At 39.0% G+C, this 18,879-nt stretch overlaps 1 protein-coding gene across 6 annotated transcripts in view; it reads right to left on the bottom strand.

Annotated features, from left to right (window-relative positions):
* Positions 1 to 7,260: 7,260 nt before the first annotated feature.
* Positions 7,261 to 18,879, bottom strand: part of bcorl1 (BCL6 corepressor like 1) — a 29,283-nt gene continuing 17,664 nt past the window's right edge. For all 6 annotated transcript variants that reach the window (XM_023328375.1, XM_023328373.1, XM_023328376.1 and 3 more), the window contains 8 exons: positions 18,368 to 18,817; positions 13,790 to 13,977; positions 13,344 to 13,610; positions 13,092 to 13,258; positions 12,111 to 12,256; positions 10,518 to 10,595; positions 9,343 to 9,517; positions 7,261 to 8,752 (listed from right to left, as the gene is read on the bottom strand). In XM_023328375.1, the coding sequence (XP_023184143.1) occupies positions 8,419 to 8,752; positions 9,343 to 9,517; positions 10,518 to 10,595; positions 12,111 to 12,256; positions 13,092 to 13,258; positions 13,344 to 13,610; positions 13,790 to 13,977; positions 18,368 to 18,817 (1,805 nt within the window). In that variant the 3' untranslated portion in view covers positions 7,261 to 8,418. The remainder of the gene's footprint in view (positions 8,753 to 9,342; positions 9,518 to 10,517; positions 10,596 to 12,110; positions 12,257 to 13,091; positions 13,259 to 13,343; positions 13,611 to 13,789; positions 13,978 to 18,367; positions 18,818 to 18,879) is intronic.

Raw genomic sequence — 18,879 nt, 5'->3', positions numbered from 1 at the left:
AACTCCAACACTTTAGGTTAGTTAGTTTCACCGCTATATGCGCTGCACAGAGGAGGATAGAGTATCCAAAAGTTGTACTCAAGCAAGAGCAGCACTTCTTACAAAATGTAAATTTATGTAGAAATTTTTGATATTTTAAAATGGATGTAAGAGCAAAAGTGTCAAAGCCAACAAATAAAAATGCGTTTTAAGAGTTTTTAATATGAAGCTATAATGGGGAGTAAAAGTACTCCTAAAAGTAAACTTACTTAAATGTAACTAGTTATTATCCAACTGATTTTAAGATTAATCATGTATCAGATATTAGTTTCACAGCAGCTTGTGGAGAAAAGAAGCTCAGATGTCAGAAGTACAGAAACCTTATCGACCAAACGTTTCTGAAACAGTTGATAAACTTTGAGTTTTTTGCAACTTTTTAGCTTCTGAGCCACAAAGAAACAGTTGCTTTTGCAGGTTGAAGCGTTAGAGACACAGACATGTTTTTTTTTTTGTTCCTTAGAAGTGGGAGGATGAACCAAAGGTCCGGTGTTTGCTCTAATTATCAGGTAAGTGGTGATTACAATCAGAGCCTCCATCCGGGGAGATAAGAGAGTCTCAGTCAGTCCATCTCTGCTGCATCTAATTGGGACTAAAGGTCTGGAGCTGCTGGAAGCTGCAAGGCAGACGCCACCGACTGCAGGAGAAAAACAGCCTGAAACATCGCAGACTGCAAAAACACTAAACATGTTTACCAAGGTTTTATGGTCCAGTTTCTAGTGAAAACATCTTAGCTCACCTGAAATAAGACAAAACTTATAATTCACTTTTCAGTTAAATATAGGAGCTTGTTTTGAGTCAATAATTCCTTAATATTAATGAAAAAGTTCTAGTTCCTCTGGCAGATTATTTCACTTAAAACAAAACATTTTTCTTATGTTACTAGTGAAATTATCTGCTAGCAGAACTAGAGCTTTTTCATCAATATTAAGAAATTACTGACCTTAAATAAGCTCATATTTCTTACTGAAAAGTTACTTGTAAGTTAGTTTTATTTTATTTTATTTCAAATGTACCAAGATATTTGCACTTGAAACTAAACCAAAAATACTTGGTAAGATTTTGTGTTTTTCCATACTAAGTAAAATTGGTAGAACATCATTGTTTAAATGTTATTTTATGAAGTTAAACTCTTTAATGTTTGGTGCTTTTTATGGATTTACTAATAGAAAAAAAAGAAAGAAAGAAAGCTTTGCTTTTTAAAGGAAAACACTGAGAAATGATGGCGTACTCAAAGTCTGAGTGTTGGTGTCTGTATAAACAACGTTCTCAGTTAATCCGCTGCAGCTCATGTGCGAAGGATAAACATCTCCTAGTTTAGAATCAGAGTCTGTCCAGCATCATCAGATGTGTTTATAATATCAACGTAGCGGCACGTGCAGAGCGCCTGGACGGAGAGCCGCATGCAGGGTGAAGCTCATGTCTGCAGCAGGTCAGTGCATGATGGAGCTCCTGTCTTCCTCTGATGTTAAATTTAGCCTGGAAGTCAGGGAGACTCTGCATTTAACCCTATTAGATGTCCTCATGTTGGCACAAACAAAAGATATCAAACGCTGCTGCTGGGACAGAAACAGACACACAGTGTGCTGGAAAACTATTAAACCCTCCAACCTTTTCACGTTTTGTCGCCTCATAAATCAAAATTTAAAGGTACTGTACCTCACTATGCCTCCTTGAAAGCAGGTTGGGATGGTTTATGGGCAAACCAAAACATGTTCATTACATTTTTTAACAAAATTATTCTTAGATAATGAGATTTTAGTCTGGTCAGTTCTGACTACTTTGAGCTCCTTTCAGGCTGAGCTGCTTTAGACTTCTGTCACTTTTATGCAAATAAGCTGCTGCTGGCCACGCCCCCAACTCAACATTTACACTTTATACACATAAGAATTATACATCTTTTATTCTGAGTTAGACTCAAAAGCATTAGTGGAGCCTCCTGCATAACCAACAACAATACAGCAAGTAGTTTGTAGATTGTAAGTCAACAAAAAAACTCATATTTTCCAGCAGCCATTATACAGCGCATACAGATGTAAAACCAGCTGCCCAAACCTGCTGGAGCTCAGCTTGGGTTGCTAGGTAACTGGATTTTGCTCGGCTGGGGTTGCTAGGTAACAGTGCAGTGTACGTCGAATGTGAATTCAAAATTGGGAGGTTTTTGAAACAGCTCGTTTTCCAGATATAAAAGAACCCCATTAATTTATTGTAAAAAAAAAAAAAAAAAAGCAAAAAGGCTGTATAGGTTTTTTTAAGCATTTGGGTTTTTTAAAAGTATAGAGACACAAATGGAGGTACAAAAACTTTATTAAAAAAAAACACCCAGCCATTATTGGCAATAAGTTAAGGATTTTTGGTTTTTGGAAAATGAGCCATTTAAAAAATCTTCTGACTGTTAAATCACAATGGAAGGGCACTGCGCTGTTACCTAGCAACCAAAGCTTCAGGTTGTTTGGTCAGCTGGTTTTACCGCTGCGTACGCAGTTCAATGGCTGCTGGAAAAGACAAGTGTTTTGTTGTTGACTTACCATCCAGAAACCACCTGCTGCATTCTTGTTGGTTGTGCAGGAGGCTCCACGTCTGCTTTTCAAAGATGTGTGGTTGCATAATTATGGATCAATTTGCAGCCATTTTCATGTGTGAGTGTAAATGGCGAGGTGAGGTTGTGGCCAGCAGCAGCTTATGTGAACTTAAAGTGACAGAGAAACAGCTCAATCTGAACTGATCAGACTAAAATCTCTTTATCTAAGAATGATTTATGAATGAACATGTTTGGTATAATTTATATAAACACCCTAACCTGTTCAAGGAGGCATAATGGAAGAAGATGTGGATGAAGGTGGGAAGTCTTCAAAATGTCTGTCCATTCTGTCCAGCTGACTTTGATCTATTCTGCAAAACATAAAATACAACAGCAGGCAAGATGGCTTCCAAAAAGCTTTGATTTAACATTTTTTAAATCATTGCTTTAACCCTCTATGGCATGGCGTTGCCCTCAGGCAACAAACCACATAGCTGTACCTCACATTGCTCCTTTATTTTATTTTTTGGGGGGCATGATTTTTGACATATTTTTGTCCAAAAAATAGTTCTTTTATGAATATAGTTTTTGTTTGATTTGTATTTCATTTCTCATAATCAGTGTAGACAATCTTGGTGTTCTAGACCAATGTTACCCTGAGGCAACAAACCCAAATCTGGTTCCAGGAGGTGTCAGAGTCCGATTTTATGATTGACATGTAATTAGGGACCACCAAGCTCCCAAAGAATGCAGGAAAATATTTCTTCCCCACAAAAATAAAAAGTCATGCCATAGAGGGTTAAAAATTTTAATTGCAAAATAATATACTGTGCATAATTGTCGCGCAATTAACATTTGAATAGTTATGCACAACAGTAGTGCATAATTGCAATGTAATTTTGCAATTATTATGTGTTTTTTTTTATGTATTCACAACACTCTTGTAGGTTCTTTATCGGTTTTTAGGGAAAATTCAGACTGAAAGATTTAATTTCAACAGAAAAAGCAACAAGTCGAGACTTGTCGAGATTTCAGTGAGACCAGAGAGAAAAGGAAGCCTCCAGCTTTAAATTTACATGCAGGAGAAGTCGGCAGGACTTCCTCAATCTGTGCACCGCCTCGCTTTTTTGTTGCTTTCATAAAGGACTCTTACATAACGCGCTCAAGGAGCCGTTAACAAAGACAACGTGCGTCCTCGGTGAACTCCTGCGGCTCGATCGTTTCCTCAAAACTCCCACGAGAATCCAGACCAAGAAGAAAAGCAGCTGAATTAAAGCTCCCAGCCTGGATCTCTTTCTCTCTTTTGCTGATTTTGAAAAGAATGTTGCATTTAAATACACAAAAGAGCCTCAAATGTCCCTGAACTTTCGCAGATTTAAGAAAGCAGCTTTGTTGGGTTTGTTGCAAACGAATTGCAACAGATATAACTTTCAGTTCAGCAGCAAAAAGAACGGCTTGTCTCGCCTGTCTGGCTGGAGCGTGACGAAAACTCTAACCAAAAATTATGTTGCAAATGAGGCAAAATGGCATACAGAGGTGATGAGTTTACACAGTTTTAGAAGTAATTTCTGCCTGAAAAATTCATAAAATAAATCAAAAATAGCTTATTATCAGAGTGAAATGCAAACTTTTAGTGCCTCTGTAAAGGTAAAATATCAAGTAATGGTTTATAGTGTCAGCACCATGCCAGGTGTATTTGCAAGTGATAAAGAATGTAGTAAATTTGACATTTTTTGAGCCTCGTCAAGTTTTTTTTTACAAAATAAAAATGTAAAAACACAACTAAAATTCTTGTCAAAAAACGAAAAAATACCTCAAACTTTTTGACAAAAAATTCAGCAAATTAGGACTGAATCAGTTGGAGCAAATTTATGCCACAAACGTTTTAGTGACAAATGTATCAAGCTTTTAAACTTTATTTTAAAAAAACTTAAATTAAAAAAAAAATTTTTTAACATATTTTGTAAAATTGTCACTATCTTGTACCGGTATGAGAAAAATAATTAGTGGAAACATCAATCTCCATCTAATTGCCTAACTACTGTTATTGCCATCTGAGGAAATGTTGCGCTCCCAGTTAAAAACAACCAATCAGAGCAAGGAGGCGGGCCTACGTGCTGTCAATTAATCTCACGTACTCGCTGCTAAATGTGCTAACGGCAAAGAAACAACTTACCGTTGTCCGCTGTCATCGGTGGTCATGCTAACTAGCATTAGCATTCAGGACAAGCTCTGCTGACAGGAAGAAGAATCAGCTCTAAGACCCGCCTCCTGGCTCTGATTGGTTGTTTCTAGTTAGCAGCAGGAGAAGGCAGAGGGAGTCAGACGTTGTTCATAGATTATCTGTCTCATAACGTACTGTCACAACATGGTGACTGTTTCAAGAAACATTTAAATATATATACTGTATATATTAAGTGAAAGTTAAATCTGCAGAATGCTTTAACCAAATGTATTTTTTACTTCATAAAAAGGAATCTGGTCAAATAAAATGGCTGTAGGACTCTTTGGTCATGATGTTTACCCTGTTTATTATCAAAATAAATAATTGTGGTCAGCATAAAATCCATAAAAAGCAACTAACAAAAAGAATAATCATGGGGAAAAGTAATCCAAATATTATCGTGATGGTTTCAAAAGTTTTTATTCAAATAATATTGAGAGAAAGTTGTTATTTTCCATCATGTTACCTTATATGGACTAAGCCTTCCTGCTATTCTTCGGTGTTTTATATCAGTCTGTCGGTGGGCTTGAGCAGACTTGCCCTCATTTTCCTCCAATCAGAGGCCGCTGCCTGTCCGTGCGGACCAATCAGGGGCCAGGCTCGGCGGAGGCTTGGCGGGAAGGGGGAGGACCTGCAGGGTCCCGGCTGGATGTTTGACGGCCCCATATTTACAGAGACCGAGACATGAAACCGAACCCTGGCCTGAGAACAGACCAGATGAGTTATGATGAGAGAAAAAAAGAGGAAAAAACCTGCTAAATCTGAACTTCTCAGCGTTTTCCCCAAAGTATCTGATCTTCCGTTGTCAATAAAGCTGATCAAACGGAACAGGGCGAACTGGTCGCAGCCTGAACTGCAGTAACCTCCCGGCAGGCGGGACCATCTGGACCCGGAGGCCCTGCCAGGGGCGGCGGCTGGCATTGCTGCCCCGCTCCGGTCACACTGGGACGCATATGGCGGACATACTGGTGGCAGAGCATGAATCATCCCATTTAAACCAGAGAAACTCCAGTAAAACCAGCTCAAACCTGCTTCTAATGCGATTTAAATGCTTTGATATGAGTTTTAAGTTTGTTTACTAAAAGTAGGTAGTAACTAGATACTTTTACTTAGTTACATGTACTCGAATAACGTTTTGGAAAAAAATTGCAGTGGTTTTGCTACATTATACTTTTACTGCTATTATGACGTATTGTTACTTTTGTTTGAGTAAATTTATTATTAAGATACCTTTACTTTTAATAATACTTAATTACTTTTACTTGAGTAATATTTTTATGAAGTATCACTACTTTTACACAATATTAAGATACGTTTACTTTTAACAATACTAAATTTGAGTAATATTGTTACTATGAAGTATTGCAGTTTACATGAGTAACATGATACTTTGACTTGTAATAATTACTTTTAATTGAGTATTATTAAACTTTCTTCTGCCTTAATTTATTTTGAAATAATTTATTTGTATATATTTAATAAAATGACTTCATACACAACTTTATTTTTTCTCTCCATCTGATGACATCATTGTACAATCTTAAATCAGTTACATTTTAACCTTTTTAACTTTTCCCTGAGTTAAATCTCGTCTCTTCCTTGTGTCTGAACTGCAGCTGTCCGGCATAAAATTCAGATTTAATGTGTTTTATCAGGTGATCCCAGAATGAGGTTTTATTGCAGATGCGCAGCCGCGTGTAGCAGTGACGTAACACCGATAAAACAGGATTGTTCAGGCCTTCAGTGAACTGAGCTGCTGTCTGTGGCGCCCTCTAGTGGATCGCATCGGTCACAAGTTTTCAGCTTCAATCTGAACATGAGCGAAACAATTAATCGTGATGAATCGATTAATTGTCAACTTAGTAATTGATTAGACATTAAAGTAGGCAATTTGTTGAAAGAACAAAGTATTCAGAGCAGTAATTAATAATATATCTACATTTTGCATTTTCACTCAAATAAATCACTTTTGGTATATATTTTTGACCCAGATCTCATTAAGTTGCAGTTTTAGTTTCACATAATTCAAATCTGTAAAGGAAAAAATAAATCTATTATTTTGCTATGCAATTATTAACCAGTTAATAAAAAAATGAAATAAACAGATGTGTACAGTGTATTCCTGTTATACTTTTACTTGTAATAATAGTTAAAAGTATCATTAAATATACTTTAAATAATAGTATATTAAAATTTCAGCCCTCTCTGTCAAGTTGAGCGGAAAGGGCTGAACTTTTCACATGCTGGTATAAAATTTATTTTTTAGCTGCAGTTGCTGTATTATTGAATTTTACCTTTTGCATTCATTTCATTTTTTTAAATATATAAATAAGCTTCAGCGGTTAAATGAAAAATCTGCAAAATTTGTTAATTTTTAATCAAATTACTCAATTAATTGTTAGTAAATTGATAAAACACTATAATTATTAGCTGTATCCCTAAGTTGAACAACCCACTAATAACAAAAACAGAGACCAACTATGATTCACAATCATGCTTTATTCTGCTTGATTTCTTAAAAAAGAATCAAATAAAATCCTCTTCCAGGACCTCCTTCAGTCTAGCTGCGTCCCATTTCCCCTCAGCTAAACTAAACTTTTCTTTACACCTTAAATATCTTTTATTAGTTTGTGACGTCAAAGCAAAAAAAAAGAAAGAAAGAAAAGAAAGAAAGAAACTTCGTTGATTGTCAACACAAAACTCTATTTTTAGCACCAGTACAATAAAACTGTACTTTAGCTGTTTCTGAAACACTGGTTCTGAAGGAGGGAGAGTAATCTCAGAGTAAAGGGATCCTTAGTGAGAACATTTCAGAACGAAGCACCAACCATGGAGGGCCTCTCCTCACACACCGGCTGCTCAGATACACAACAGTTCAAATATATTAATGACTATTAAATTAAGCACAACAAACAGTGGAGCTCCAACACAAAGAACTCTGGGATCTGGAAACACTGTGGGGGGTTTGGGTCGGGTCCGGTCGGGTCGGGTCATGGCTGCAGTCTGTCGGGCGGGCGTCTCTGGACCTCCATGGTTCTGTAAAAGTTCATGATGAATGGAGAACGTCTGCCTGGTTCTGTAAACAAACTCTCAACGTGGCGGTTCATGATGTCGTTCGATGATGTCGTTCGATGATGTCGTTCAATTCATGACGTTCTGTCTGTTCATGATGTCGTTCAATTCATGACGTTCTGTCTGTTCATGATGTCGTTCAATTCATGACGTTCTGTCTGTCCATGATGGTGACCGAGTGGAGCGAAGCGGAAATGTGTCTCACTATGTGCCACGGTTTCTTCTCTCCCTTGAGTCCTTCAAAATAAAAGTCTCGGGTCGTCTCCTAAACGCTAAACTGAAAGACCGGAAAAATTAGCCGGCTCGTCGCCACGGCAACTCATTTATGTAACCAAATATGTTCACCCTGATATACATTTACACAACCATGTACACACGGATCAGTAAAAAAGTTTCTTGTGTATTCAAATATACCTAAAGATAAGAACCTGAAAGCTGCTTTCCTGCATTGACCACTCCTGTGTGTGAGGTCAAAGGTCAAGGGTCAGGGTTGTCGCGGGGGTCAGTCCCGCCGGACGGAGAGGCTTCCTGCTGTCTCCATGGAAACGCGGGGCGGACGGGGGGGCTATCGGCTCCGACACTTGGCTGTGGGCGGCGGCGTCTCCTCCTCTTCCTCGTCTTCCTCCGGTAAGATGTGAACGGACGAGCCCAGCAGTCTCTGCAGCTCCGGCACGCAGCACACCAGCTCCACCGGGCCCTCTTCGTCCTCCTCCTCCTCCTCATCATCACCGCCGCCGCCGCGTTTCCGGGGGAAGCCGACCTGGCTGACGGAGACCTGCCTCCAGAGCTCGGCTTGGGACAAACTCACGACCTCAAAGTGCGGGTAACGGGCCCGGAAGATCCGCGCCGACATCTTCAGCCGCTTCAGGACGTCCGTCAGCAGGAACCAGTTACAGAAACTGCCAGGGAGGAAGAACAAAAGAAAAAACGCCTCGTCAGCCAAGAGCCATTTTTACTACCGTGTGTCTGTAACAGGATTTATTTTAAAATGTTGTAGATGTGAAGTTTGTCAAAACCTGTTTATTAATTCTTTGAATTCATTTTGTTTAGTGAAGAAGTTGTTTCTTCAGACATTAGCCGAGTCCGAATTCAGTCTGCATCCTTTGAAGAACCCGATCTACGTAGACCCGGTTCTTCCTCTTATCCTTTGTGGTGTAAGTTTAACAGACTTACTAGGTGATTTTTATTTTTATTTGGTCTCTTTTCAGGTTGTTATGTTGTTTTCATTGCTTCATATGTAAAGCGGTTTGTGTTGCTGTGGTTCTGTACAAAAGGTCATTGATTAATTAATGAATTGATTGATTTGTTTCAGATATTTAAACATTGTGAAGGCTGCCCATCCACGGACTGTGAGGAACAAGACTATGGAATAAAGGCTGGAAATAAACATGTTTTTAAATTATCCAGACTCTGAATGTAGATTAAAAACCTTCCACGGGTTTTCAGTTCTCTTCATTGCTTTGTCTCGGTAACGTCGTTTTGAACTCACCCCTGTGTCAGTGAAACCTGAACATGGTAGCAGGGTAAAAGCGGCTCAGACGAGAACTCAAACACGAGACAGTCTTTGTCTGAGTCCCTCTCCGGCTTCACGTCTCCGTTCTCCTCCTCCGGCTCCTGGTTCTCCTCAGACAGTAGGAAGTCCCAGCACGGCTCCTGGTCCGTTTCTGCACAGCGGGGTCAACAGAGGTCACAGGAAATAGAGACGATATCCAGCTGGCTGCAAAACACGAGGTCTGGATGCCCCCTAGTGGTCGGTCCGACCTCAGCCAATCACAGTGTTTATTAAAAGGAAATGCTAAACCCTCACAGCTACATGCAGAGGGAAAATACAACAGAACAAATCACTCTAAAAAAAATCACAAATTTTATATTAAAAACCGAAACCCAGTTAGATTTGAGGGTCTTAAAAATAATCATGATTTTACCATGCAACCTAAAGACCAAAAGCTGTTGTAAAAGTTTAGTCTACAAGTAAACAAACAAGCAGATGTGAGGATTAGCAGCCTGGACACAAACCGAGAAATTAGAGAAGGAGAACATTATGTTAAAATTAAATAATGAATTACTGGATTACAGGGCAACAACATCTGTCAAAGTGCAGATAAAATGGTGAGGAGCAGCTCAAACTTTACTGCATATGACATAAATTATGGATGGATGTTGATATTATTAGTGAAGTTATTTCTGTCTCCTGGGGCTGAAAAAGTTTCATATCAGTTGATATCAATAATCATTGATTCCTTTTTTTATTTTAATTATCTGAAATACTGCCACTCTGGTAGAATATTTTACTTTATTTTACTTTTCACTCCACGCTGTTGTTTTTTTTATTTTAGTTGAGCAGCTAAAGCCTTTCTTCTGCCTACATCTCCCAGAATGCTGTGCAGTTCTGGATCAGAGTTCAGTGAATATTCTAAATATAGAATATTCTATCAGATCGATTTACTATTGATATTGATCGTGTGTTTATTGTGATATACATTGTTATGGATTTATTATCCAGTCCGAATGTTTCCTGGTATGAAAACTTCAGTCGACTTTCCTCAAAGCCTGAAATAAAATCCCCAATATAAGAAAGAACAGATAATAAAAATTTTCTAACTGACTTTGTAAATGATAAACATGAGCTTCATTTGCAGCCAGATCTGTGAAGAGGTTTCTTACCGAACAGCGAGCTGCTGTAGAAATCCCAGGGTAAACTGGAATCCTTTTCACCGCGGCCTTCCAGGTCAGAACAATACTCTTGAAAATAAAGTAATAAAGTATACTGCATCAATACTCAGTGACAGTTTGAACATCAACAGATGGAAAGAAGCTGAGGGGAGTTCTGCAGGTTTCACCAACTCAAATTTAAGACTTTTAAAGACCTTCTTAAGGGCATTATGAATAAAACTTAAGACACGTATCCCAACAGAAATCTGCAGAATATCTCATATTTTGTGAGGCCAAACTTGTTTTTGCACAAGATGCAGCTAGCATCATACGGATTAGCAACAGAAGTGATCCAATGGAGAAGCCAAATGTCGCCCAGCAAATTGGCTATAAATTTTAATTGACCCATGACAGATGCAAAAAACCTAGCAAGCTAGCGAGGGTATATTAGCAGCTAGTTAGCAGTAGCCTCAATTGCCTCAAATCACAGAACAGAATGAAGATGTTTGAGTGCAACTCTAAATTTTGCCTGACAGAAAAGTCCTGCAAATTCTTTTGTTTTTTAAATGACAGAATATACAAGATTAGATTGTTCTGCCATGACATAATTTAAGACCTGTGATTTAAAGCTAACTTAGTTTTTTTTTAAAATCAGACATTTCAAGGCCTTAAATTTTTGAAACACAAATTTAAGGACACCTAGACACCTGATCATGTCGTTATTGCGACATTCACCGCCACAATTAGATATAGCATGTCTTCCTCTGGATCATAACAGAATTTTAAATTTGAAATATAACAAAAAAAATCTGGGTTGACCAGTGAAAAACACAGAATCTGGATTTTGTGCACACTGCATCCTCAGAGCACCAGATTAAGATTATTAAACAGAAAGACATTTTAAGAGATGCAGCTGAATGCTGACCTGAAAACGCTGCATCAGCTGTTGCTTCTGATGACCTGATAAAAATGCTGACAGTGTTTCAGAAACCTGCTATAAAACAATATTCTCATATTTTTGGGATTTCACAAATAAGAATATGTTTTCATGTAACAGTTTAGTCTGATGAAGGAAAAAAAATGTCTTCTTACAGCGTGTAGACGGGCCTGTTTTGAACTGTGTGTATAATTATTCATCTTTAATGGTTGCTGTGAAGATATTTTTCTGTAAATCCTGGATGAATAAGGCTAGCGATCCAGAAACAAACAGAAACAACTGAGTCATCTCTGCTTTTTATAAAGTCGGCACGTCTGTTCCTGATTGGTTACTTCGTCACTATAATCACCGCTTGTCATGTTCGGCATCGGGGCGGCTGCAGAGGCCCAGCAGCAGGACGAGCAGCGCGTTTGACAACAGTTACTGTCCTGCTCTGAAGGAGACGCTGGACCCAACAGCAGATGTTAATCTGCCTTGCCGTGCCAAATGAGAAGTGGGCACCGTGTTTATTAATGTGTTGACACTTTCACTCTTGGAAAACACATCATCAATTATTCACGTTTTGTTTACTTTCGGTTGGCTTCATGAGATCCTTGCTAGCGTGTAAACAGCTCTCTGGTTAAATATTGCTGCTGTGGGTCGACTTCTGGCAGAAACAGCGTCAGTACCTGTGAGGAAGGTCTTCATGCTCTGACTGTGCGCCAGTTTGACCGGCGTGTGGCCAGAATAAGTCGCCAGCGTCGGGTCGGCTCCGTGGTTCAGCAGAAGCCAAACTATTGGCAAGTTGTCACTGGCTACTGCATCATGAAGTGGCCTAGAGGGAGAAACACACAGGTGGGTTTCAGGAAATCTACAAGGTAACAAATGACACCAAATCAAAAACCTGCCCTGAGCTCATCTGGTAAAGCTAATTATACTTCCTACATTCATGACCACAAATCACCATCAGAGTAGCAATAATTTAACATATTTTCACTCAGGTAAAAGTAAAAAGTAGTCGTCCAAAAAATTACTCAAGAGTAAAGAAGTATTTGGTAAAAAGGCGACTAAAGTACTGAGGTACTGATCAAAACATCGATCACTTAATATTTAAAAAATACATAATCAGGCAGCCCAAAATATAAAGTTATGTGAAAATTTAAAGACAAAAATGAAATAATTCCTATAAATATCACAATTACAAAATAACAAAATCAGGCAAAATAAATTTTTTTCCAAATAATCTTTTTTTAATTAAGGATTTAGTCATTTGATTTAGTAATTAATTTTAAATTTAATTTAATTTAAAACCAACTTGAGACGTTTGGGTAAAACATATTTAAACACAAAGGTGATTATATCTTAAATGTAAAATATGAACAGTTTTGGCTCATTTGCTGCTCTGAATAAGATGCTTTTCAGCAAATGGTATTTTTTGACCACATACTCCAGTTAATGATTAATCGATTACTAAATTAGTTGACTATTAATCAATCCATCACAATTAATCGTTTCAGCGTTCAACAGAAAACTGATGACACTTTAACAAAAACTGTGTCCGGTGAACTTTTGGTTATAACATGTTTGTTTATCATTCAGTGGGTAGAAAATCCAGAAATTAAGCAATAAAATTACTCCAGTAAATGTAACTAGTTACTTCATAAGCCCACCTCGTTCCATCCTGAGCGCTGCAGTTTACGTCGGCTCCGTGTTTCAGGAGGATCTGGACGATCTGAGTCCAACCTCGTGAGGACGCCTCATGAAGAGCCGTGTAGCCTGCGTTGTCCCGCCGATTCACCTCCCTGATGTCCTTGTCCAGACAGTACTGGACCACGTCCTGCCCAGCAGAGGACGGACAGACTCTCAGAACGTCTCTGGTTTTGGAGTAACAAACCGATCGGATCGCAGTGACGGCGGTTTACCTGGTAGCCGAGGCGTGCGGCGCGCTGCAGCAGAGTTTCTCCAGCGTTTTTATTCACGATGAGTCGGCGGACCTCAGGAGGAACCGGCCTCTTAGGAGACGAGTCAGAACCGCTGCTTCTTCCTGAGGAGCTTTTCTTGACGGTCGGAGAAGATGGCAAACTTTTTGGAGTTGGCAGAGGCGTGGGTTGTGATTTTGCATCAGCGCTATCATCGTCCAGCGGGAGGGAGGAGCCGCGTTTCCCTGAGCTGCTGCGCTTGGTCTTACTCTAAAGAAAAGAATTGGGCATTTATCATCCATGTGGATACCTGCTGTCCCAGCTGATCCCATATCTGTGAAGAACAGCGTGTCATCTGGCCACAGGGGGGCAGTGCAATCTCACATATTTACAGAACTGTACATGATTAGAAATGTGCTGCAGCTTGGGATAAAGGATCGGGAGCGTACCTTGGGCTCATCACTGTCACTGAGGTGTTTGCTTTTGAACTTCCTTTTTCCAGAAGGCTTGTTGCTGCACTCAGACTCCTCGCTCTCCTGGTAGCGGACGGATCCGGAGCGAGTGTATGAGGGTTTGGGTGGGGGAGGGGGCTCTGGGCTGGGGGCAGCTGGACTCGGACACCGATCCCTCTGCGCATCTGCAGACAGGATTGATTAAAAGTTGTGCAGAGTAGCACCAAGCTACAGCCAAATGTGAGACGACTTGCGAAGGTGTTCATATTTCATCCCTCTATTGATTCCCTTTCAGGTCTTTATTGATAAGATTGTTAGAAATTCATGAACACTTTCCTGCTGCACTCCTTTGTGTTCCTATATTACATAAAATCTTATTGGTTTAATGGGGCATGAAAAAAGGTAAACTATTGACTCCTTTGACTCCTTAATCCCATCGTTGAATTATAAAATAATCTATTCCCCAAACAGCTAATGTGATCAAAGCTCAGCAGGGAAATGGAGGAGCAGAGACAGTGACACTCCTAAATCAAGTCATAACCAATAATCCACCTAACAGGGTAACCACAGAAAACTCCATCTGGGATTTGACCTTTAGCCCCCCTTTAGCTAAAGGTCACATTTTTAACTCCCAGTGCACCTTTACATTTTGTCAGATGAACCTCAGTATGTTCACCCAGCGACTCGACTTGGAAACCCTCAACAAATAAGCCATAATCCATTTATTCTGGGTTATACCAGCAGCAAACCTCTCAGTCTGGCAACATGGACGGTCTGCTTGTTCTTTTTTTGTTATTTATTTATTTAGTTATTTTTTGTGCGTTAAAAGGAACATGAACTGTCTTAACTTGTTCTCTTTTTTTTGGTTATTTTCTTTCTTTTTTTACATTAGAGTGTAAAGTTCAAACTGGTATTGAGCTCAATACATTTGAACTCAAAGACGACTGATTCAGGCTGATTTATTAAGTCAATTTGATTGTCTCCATTATGCTAAGAAAAAATTAAATTTTAATATTCATGTAAATTTTAATCTACTAGATTTGATAGTTTATTGTTAACCTGGTGGTTCTGCACATTATTGTCTTGTTTTGAACACTGTGCAGCTCTAAGGATTTTTGCTCTTACTTTTATTTTACTTGAGGACAGTTGTTGTGATGTGTAACCGTGGCAACAACGTATTGTTTTTGGAACTGGGAGCAGCTGATTAACATCTCTAAAGCTCAAACAATACTTGAACTATGACATAAAATCCCAGAGGAGCTGAAAAGGATACAGAGCAGAGAGAGATGAGGAAGTTCAAGCCCTCGATCATAATGGCTCAGATCCCCTACTCCAACGTCTCTCTGCTTTGTAACAAAACGTCAGACGGAGATTTAAAGAGGAGAAGCAAAAGCAAAGGAGGTAGATTAGCAGTGCCTGCTTACAATTGATGATGTCATCCAGGACACGTTACTGTGAAATATGGTCTCTGGTAAATGAGCTGTTAGCATAACATGACTGCCAACAGTCTTCAGTCAGAGCTCTACTGAGATGCGTTGGAAGACTGTCTGCTACTGGAGAGCCATCCTGCCCACAGCATGACCATCCACAACGACTCTTTGAAGATATCTGGATGATATAAGTTACAACATTTAACTTCCTTTTGGGACTAATTAAATATTTTTGAACTGAGTTGAATCATCTCTGTTTCAGTTTATTAAAGGCTCTGAAACTAAAAAAATACAAAATAAACAAACAACATCCTTGTATTATTTCCTCTAAGTATGATGCTGTTCTTTGTAAAGTTTGTGCAATAGTCTGCTCAGCTTCCTATGTGGTCTGCTGGTGTTGCACTGACAACGCCCCCCTGCTGTGAGAAGCAGCCTGTCTGCAGGAATCACTGATAAAACGGTCTAATAGGCAAAACAACACAGATATTCCCGCTTTTTATTCAACTATCTGTGTCCATCTGTGTGACTGATTTTGGCTATTAGTATAGAGCTAATCAATCAGGATACTGATCAATCAGGAGAGAAGAGGAAGTGAAAGACGTGTGCCTCCTCCTCCTCTTCCTCCGCTTCATCTGTAGACTCAAGTTGCTGAAGGAAATTCTCAGGTGATCTAGCTGTTCTAGTTCTCTGCTTCTTAAATGTTTTATTTGTCGAGACATAATTTATAAAACAAGCAGCCATTTTCAAAGCATATCCTTAAGAAGATAAAAATGTTAAGGTCCTGCTGCCATCACAGATTTATTCTGTTTTTGTTTGTTTTTATTGGTCACAGTAAAATTAAACAAATTTTAATATCAGACAACAGAGTTTGCCCCAGAAAACCTGCTAAGCCTGGTGGTCCAGTGGTTCTTTAACAAAGTCTAAGCATGAACTGTAAAATTTCTATCTTATAAAAGGCAAACATTAAAACAACACAACCTACAATAAATAAACAACCAGAGCTCAGCCTGGTGGTAAAGCCTTGTGGCCCGCCAGGCTTATAATACACCAGGGTTATAATACCCTAGATCAGGGGTCTCAAACTCCAATCCTCGAGGGCCGCAGTCCTGCAGTTTTTAGATGTGCCTCTGCTGCACCACACCTGAATAGAATAATTAGGTCATTAAGGCTCTGGAGAACTGATCTACACAAGGAGGAGGTAATTAAGCCATTTCATTCCAGCGTTTTGTACCTGTGGCGCATCTAAAAACTGTAGGTCTGTGGCCCTCGAGGCCTGGAGTTTGAGACCCCTGCCCTAGATGAAGTAAATACAAAATGCAGTTTCCAAGTTATTATTTTTCCTCTTACACTAACTAACCAAAGATTCATCAATTAAATAGAACCTTCCTGACGACATGAAGCAGGCTAAAAGATCTGATAAAGGGGGCATCATCTATAGAACCTTAACAAACGAGAAACAAAGTCACTCTTCCCAGAACTGCATATAAGTTAAGGGATTCATTTGTTAGAGAAGAAGTGACAACAATCTAAACTCCAACTAAACTGGAGATGAAAAGAAAAAAATGTTTTTGGATAAAAGCAGAAGCAGGAATTGGGTAAAAAATCTGAATGACTAAAGCAAGCACCTACGTCATGTTCTAAAGATAGTTTCTTTCTGCTGCTTTTAAAGGAGCGATTTCATATTTCTCTCTGTAAATAGGTTTACAATCCTTACACAATCATTCATAAGTTTTCCAGCAGTGATTCACCCTGATACACAATGTTTTTTTTACTTTAACTTATGAAACGTCAGACAATGACAAATACTTGCCACACGCAAACAAGTTGAAATGATTTAAATAACTCCCTACTGCCAAAGAAAAGGATGAATGCACAATAATGGGTTTAAAACGAGGCTCTTACAGGCTAAACTATGACGTGTCAAACTGAGTATTTTGTTGCCATTGTTTAATATGCCAATAGCATTACACACTACTCTGTGACTGCCTTCGTACTTCGGATTTACTTCATAAAGGTTTTAAAACTCCGACTCCTTTTCCAAAACATTTTATGACAGAAAGTCAAATCTTTTCCACACTCAAATTTCTGGAGTGCTTTTTATTTTAGTTTATTTGTTTGTTAAAGTCCTCAATAGATATTTGTATACTTTTTAAGCTTTGAATTTTAAACCTGCATAAAAAACAAAAACAAAGGAACAATGAAAAAGACTTTCGTAATAAGCAATAAATCAATTAATCCAATGATGAATTAAAACAAGCTTGATAATTTTTATTTTCTCGCATCTCTCTCCAAAGACTGGATGATAAAGTATTAATTTCGGTGCTCTGGTCTCAACTAGCCTCTTTTTTGGAGGGTAATTTTGTTTACAGAGACTTCAGTATCCATTTTATTTGTTGTTTCTTTTTATTTATTTTGGATATTTAAAATGATATCTTCCAGTTCCAGTGTTAAATATTTGTTTGAAATTAAAGCTTATTGATCTTTGGGAGGGCGTACTTGCATTCATTCATTCATTTTTTACGTTTTGGGGACTAAAGGTGGAAATTAGCATTAATAGCAATAACCTGGTACAGTAAATGTTTCCTGCGTGTCCCATTTTAAATAACATTATTCATTCAGTATTATGTCATAATCATGATATTACTTGAAAACTGAAGATGAATGTCAAAGCTGAAAGTTGCCCAGCAAAAAGACGATAAAATTACCCATGATAGATGCATTAAAGCTAGCTAGCTAACTATTAGTAGCTAGTTAGCGTTGCCGCAACCGCCTCGAGTCAGAGGACATAATGATAATGTTTGCAGGTGACTCAAATGTTTGCCTGACAGAAAAGTCTCATAAGAAAAATAAAGCACATATAGGATATTAAATTATCCTGCCACGACAAAATGTAAGACCTGTCACTGACATATTTAAGGATAACTCACATTTTTAAATGAATTTAAGAACTTTTAATGCTTTATCTTTAGATACATAAATTTAAGACTTTTTAAGGATGAATCACAGCCAGATAAATGGCTAAAAAAACCCGAACAGCTGGATGGATAACAGATAAATAGATGAGTCGATAGATGAATCTATTTTGTTTTTCATACTAATCCAGACCTTTAAACTCTGAAACCAAACTGGAGCTCTTCTGTGTTACCTGCTGGAGTTTCGGCGTCCTGCCTCAGAGCGTCTCCCAGGTGCTCGCCCTCCTCCAGCTTGTCCTTGTCAGTGATGTATTCCCCAGTCTCATACTTCTTACTGGAACATCGTCGACGTTTCTTGTGTGGGGGCGTGTCAGCCTCGACGCCGGCCGTTCTGACCTTCCCCTCAAATGCTCGTTCAGGCAACGCGTTCGATCGGGGCCTGCCTCTTGGACGGCGAGCCGGCTGGCTGGGCGTCGAAGGCGGCGATGGAGACACATCTTTGGGCAGCGGAGGCGGAGGGGACGGCGTTGCAAACCCCCAGAGGTCAAGTCGAGCATCGTCGGCCCGTCGCTGTCCTCTCCTCAGTCGTGGGAAGGAGGATTCTGTCGCTTCTGGTTCTTTGTTGGACGCGGTGGAGTTTTTGGGAGACACCGAGGCGTCTACACCGAGAGGATTGCTTTTATCTGTAATGAATGAAATAAAATCTGATTGGTGCGTTCAGATTTTATGCCTGTAAATGTGAAGA

The sequence above is a fragment of the Xiphophorus maculatus genome, chromosome 23, assembly GCF_002775205.1.
Source record: "Xiphophorus maculatus strain JP 163 A chromosome 23, X_maculatus-5.0-male, whole genome shotgun sequence".
NCBI lineage: Eukaryota > Metazoa > Chordata > Actinopteri > Cyprinodontiformes > Poeciliidae > Xiphophorus > Xiphophorus maculatus.
This window is presented reverse-complemented; position numbering and strand designations above follow the sequence as displayed.